Source organism: Cucurbita pepo, chromosome LG11 (assembly GCF_002806865.2).
Source record: "Cucurbita pepo subsp. pepo cultivar mu-cu-16 chromosome LG11, ASM280686v2, whole genome shotgun sequence".
Taxonomy (NCBI): Eukaryota; Viridiplantae; Streptophyta; class Magnoliopsida; order Cucurbitales; family Cucurbitaceae; genus Cucurbita; species Cucurbita pepo.
Genome location: NC_036648.1, coordinates 6,711,258 through 6,716,422, shown reverse-complemented (window position 1 = coordinate 6,716,422; position 5,165 = coordinate 6,711,258). Strand labels below are relative to the sequence as shown.

The 5,165-nt window shown below is 34.3% G+C and overlaps 1 protein-coding gene and 1 long non-coding RNA gene across 4 annotated transcripts in view; one reads left to right on the top strand and one right to left on the bottom strand.

The window, feature by feature from the left end:
• Positions 1 to 304: 304 nt before the first annotated feature.
• LOC111806191 (autophagy-related protein 18b-like) overlaps positions 305 to 5,165 on the top strand; it is a 9,790-nt gene continuing 4,929 nt past the window's right edge. For 2 of the 3 annotated variants that reach the window (XM_023691575.1, XM_023691572.1), the window contains exon 1: positions 305 to 485. In XM_023691575.1, the coding sequence (XP_023547343.1) occupies positions 427 to 485 (59 nt within the window). In that variant the 5' untranslated portion in view covers positions 305 to 426. Of the gene's footprint in view, positions 486 to 547; positions 650 to 5,165 lie in introns of all 3 variants that reach the window. The other variant, XM_023691574.1, reaches the window with a different exon arrangement.
• On the bottom strand, positions 3,255 to 3,985 carry LOC111806194. The gene is made up of 3 exons (XR_002816753.1): positions 3,623 to 3,985; positions 3,390 to 3,514; positions 3,255 to 3,283 (listed from the first exon to the last, which is right to left on the bottom strand). It is a non-coding gene; the product is annotated as an uncharacterized LOC111806194 (long non-coding RNA).

Genomic DNA, 5,165 nt, shown 5'->3' with positions numbered 1-5,165 from the left:
GCCCATCGTTAGAGGATTTTGTCCTCTCCGGGCTTTCCTTTCGAGCTTTCACTCAAGGTTTTAAAGCGTGTATGCTAGGGAGAGATTCCACCCGTGAATGTTTGGTTCTTCTCCCCGACCGACGTGGAATCTCATATATAACGGGCAAGTAACCTAATTCCGATTGCTTATTTGTGCAACTATAAAAAAATTTAGTTAGCACAAACACACAACCGGTCGATCCGGTAATTTCACCTTGATGACTATGCAAGTATAAGGGATTTTAAAATTTGGATTTACAATTTTCCCAAAAGAGACCCAATTACGCTACAAGTCTACCGTCTTACGACCTGCAACTTTTTTGCTTCAGAATAGACAAACATCCGTTTCCATGGATTCCCGTCTCTGAGCTTCGATTCTCTCTCTCTCTCTCTCTCTCCCCCTCTCATGGCCAATCAACCATCTTCTTATCCAATTCTCTGCGCCTCCTTCAATCAGGACGCTAGGTATGTTCCTCCTTCTCTTTCTGTGTGTATCGAATATGGTCTGATCATTCTTTTTTGTTTAGGATCATTCTCTGATTGTAACTACTGCGAAACGAATTTGATCGAATTATATGTAATCTGGAGGCGTGATTACTGGTGAAGCATATGGAGAGTAGTGCTTTTATGTTAGTTAGATAATTCTGTTTGTGTGGAGTTTTGTGAATTATCTGGTGATGTAGGTGTGGATTTTGTATTATCGGAGCCTTTGAATTGATTTGAACTTGTATGAGTAGGTTGGTTTTGAGTAACGTTTGATTTAGTGTGTGGGGAAGAATTTCAAAGAGGTTTTAGGGACGTGGTTAACTGAATTTATGCTAATGTGAAGAGTTTGAGCATGGGCGACTTTTTTCGTTCATAATTATTCATCTTGTTTCAAGTATCTGTCGAAGACTTCAAAAAAAGTTGTAGAGTTCGAGCTTAAGCCTTAAAAGAGAAAGCTGCAACTTAGCATCAAGTGCTCCAACTTACCTATGAAAGTCCTTAGGAAGAATCTACTTGATTCACAAGATGCATGAGAAATTGTTGGCGGAGGCTATATAGAACTAGAAAATGAAGTGGTCTTAAACAAGCCTAAGTGAAGTTCTACAACATATTAGTGAGAAAGATCCGAAGGCTTTCATCTAAGCCATCCAATTATTGTCAATGCAAAATTTGACAAAAATTCTGTTACATCTACTACCCAAACAAGTTTGATAAACTTTGTTGGCTTCTTTTAAAGATATCTATCGAGTTAAGAAAGTTTCCTCTAAAATTAAGTGGAGATTGTCAAGTGTTGTACGAGGAGGAGTTTGAATCAAATTCGCACACACACATATCTATGAGTGTCATTTTTTTGACCCTACTCTATTTGGGTATCAAGAAAAATCGTTGTATATTTGATTGAAGGTAGGTGTCCATCAAATTTGAACTCATTCTCTTTTAAGCCCTTCACATTTTTTATTGGCCCAAATAGTCAATAGGCCAAACCATGGGGTTAAATAATTTCAAAGCATGTTACATAGTTATGATGCAAATCATACTTCCATTCCTTTTATGACATATGTATGCGTACTCCCTGGGCTTGACTACGGGCTAGTGCACGCTCACGTTGTCAGAAGCCATGTAGGGTAAGGAGCATGTATCATATCATGGTGTATGCATCCCTACTAATCATGCTGGGAGATATTCCAATGCTTGTGACATACAACATGCATGAGGTCCCATAGTTTCAGATCATGACAAATAGTAGAGGAAAGGGGAGAAAATAGGGAAATTGAGGTGTATATGTGTGTGTTTATATATATATTTCATTGGACTATAACAAGTTACTGGTATACTTTGCAAGCTCTTATTAATTAAAAAAAACAAATAGTCAACTAAACAACATTTTCTATCAATGTTGTAGTTAGAGACATAAATATCATAGCCATGAAAAGGACTGTTGAGGTTGAGATCACGGTAAAAGGTTACGATCCTAGTGATTCTAGAGGTTGAGATTCAGAGAATTTTGGCTAAAGAGAACTTGATAAAGGCAGTTTTCTTTTATAGCTCATCTTGTAAAGGCATAATCATTCAAGGCCATATGAGACTAAATGATGATAGAAGGTATGATAAAAATCATGTTGAATATTATAATTGCCATAATTTTGCCATATTCTTGGAAGGAAAGATTAAAATTAAAGAAAATGTTAGTTATGTTGAGGCAGTAAGAACGCAGTCTACTTTTCTTTTGGCATGGAAAGTTAGAGTGACATGTGAGAACCTTTAGGATACTTAGATAGTATTGTATGCAATAATAGGTAAGCAAGCAAATCACTATTCATTTAACTTGATAAATCTATTGGTAGATATCATGTCTGGCAACTTTTCTGTCCTTATTAAAGTAAGACCGAGAAGTAAGATCCTTGTTTCTAGAGGCCTTAGAAAATGTGATCCGTTATCTCCTTCTCTCTTTATTTAGAGGTGGATATTCATAGCATATTGGTTTCTACTGGAGTGGAGAGAGGGAGTATTGAGACATCTATTTGCAAATGATTTTTGTTCTAAGATGGAAAGATCCTTTGTTAATCTGAACAGCTTTTTGTTCTTCTTTGAACTCATGACGACTTCAGAATAATAGAGGAAAAGGTTTCAATTATTGGTATTAACTGCAAGTCCTCCAAACGGAATATTTTGGAAAATGTTGGTGACAGAAAATAATATTGTTGATGTGTTTAGGGAACTAACTGAACTGATGTACATCTATACTGCTTCAACAGAGTTGAGTCAAGATAGTGAAAAATGAAGATTTGCCTCTTAATATGCTAATATGGAGAAACATTATATAGAATATACTTAAGAGAGGCGATGAGAAAGTAAGGGGCATGAATTTGTTTCTTTTATACAAGGAAGATATGATTTCCAAGCAACAAAGAGATGAATACAGGTGCTATAAATGCATTACGATATATGAGGGTTGGACACAAGATTCCCTCAACATAGTGTAGATATAAAACCAATTTGAAGATGTGTATCCTCATTAAGCCAAGTCCATGCATTCCGCAAATATAGGGCCTTACCTTCTTTATATATATATATATATATATATAGAGAGAGAGAGAGAGAGAGAGAGAGAGAGCCTTACCTGAAATTTCCAATCAAGGGAGTAATGTAGCAGGTTCCACTCCAATTAGCCACATTCTTAACAGCGGTAGCACTGTGCTGATTCAAATGTTTCTTAAAGTAGAGCACCAAGTTCGTGCTCATTCCATAGTAAGCCAATCTCTCACAAAATTCATTGCCTATTCATTCAAGAATCAACAAGTAAATTTCAGAAGCCATAGAAATCATCAGTTAAATTCCATATGAAAACTCATCGACCTAACTTTTCCAGAACAGAAAAACTACCCAAAATATAGGGACAGGCCTTCCAGGTTCCTGTTTGGCTTCTAATCGCAGGATCTCCACGGTAGTCCACCGTTCCATCTTGCGTGTAAATACTATCCTCTTCCTCCATGGTTAGGTTTCAGAATCTCCAAGAATCAGACAGAGATCAAACAAAATTTCAGAAACGAGAAAGTAGGTTGCCGTTTCAGAGATTCATTTCCTTACCAAACAGATTTGGGGGAAAATGAACATACCTAAATGGAGAATCGCATCCAGAACGAACCGACGGGACAGGAAAAGCAATTTGCAGAGATTTCTACGGAATTTTGAAAAGCAATAAGTGGAAGATAAATGAGTAGTGACCTTAGTCTTGAGAGTCGAGGCGTTCAAACTTGGAATGAGAAACAAGGAGAAGTGGTGGGACCTATGAACCGCATCACGGGGGACTCCATTACTCCATTACTGAGCTTTCGAACAAAAACTCGGTTTCGGCAATTAGGCATTTGTTTATATCTTGAATTGGCGGCGATGGCTAAAAGAACGCTGTGGAAGATTCGAAACCGAGGGACTGACGAACTGTTCAAGGAGTTCATCGCTAGCCATTAGGACATCTTAAACCAGTGCTTCAACATAATTTCCATTTTGACTAAATTAAATTACTATTTATTCCTAGGATTTGGAAATTGGCAATTTTATTCTTAAAACTTTAGAAATAATTCTAAATAATTATCTAAAGTAATGGATAAATTATTAAAAAAAAACAATTAATTTAGAGAATGATCATGTCTTTATAATCAAATAATATTATCTCCATTGGAGTGAAACCTTTTGGGAAAGCCCAAAACAAAGTCACTAGAGCTTTGAGACCTCAAGAATAAAAAATTATATAAATTCTTTAAAAATTGGAACAAAAATTAAGAGTGAAAATGATGTGACAGTGATCTAGAATGAAAATCGTCGGTTGCGAGCCATGATTGATATCGTTCATGTGTCATTATGGATGAATAAATAAAACAAGATATAAGTCGTAATCGTTTACCACTTACCCACAAATTCTTCTTCAATAATTATACAAAAATATACTTCTTTTAGTTTCTTTCACATAAATATTTATTAAAAGTTACAAAATATATTACCTTTATTACTAGGCTTAAAAATACCCACAAAATTAAAATTTTTCAAGTAACATTAATATAATTTATCTTTATAAAAAAATTATTATTATTAATATAAGAATTAAACTGTTTATCGACATCTCATAAATTATCTTTAAACTTTTTTAAACGTGCTACTAACGACAAAAGAGTATTTTTTTAAAAAAAAAATTAATTAATGGTGTTTGAAATTTTTAAAAAATTATAAAGGTATTGATAAAACTTATTTTTGCTAATTTTTTAATGTTAAAAAATATTATTAAATAGTTATCATACAAATTTAATTATTGAATAACTTTTAAAGATTAACATGAAAAAGCAAATACTAAATTAATTAATCTAAATCAATAATAAAAATATCTATTACAAGAGTATCATACTTTCTTTAATATTGATAATTAATAAATAAAAAGGGAATACGTACTCTCGGTAGTACGCCAAAATTTCCCTCCTCAATATCAAACTTCGGATACTTTATATGCCACGTCAGCCACATATTGGGCTTTTAACCCCTCCGGCCCAATCCAGTTTTAATGAGTCCCATTGAGCCCAACAATGATTCTTTTATGGGCTTTCCATTATCTGGCCCAATATTCCACATATTGGATCAAATAGCCTATAATCATGTTTTTTTTTTTTTTTT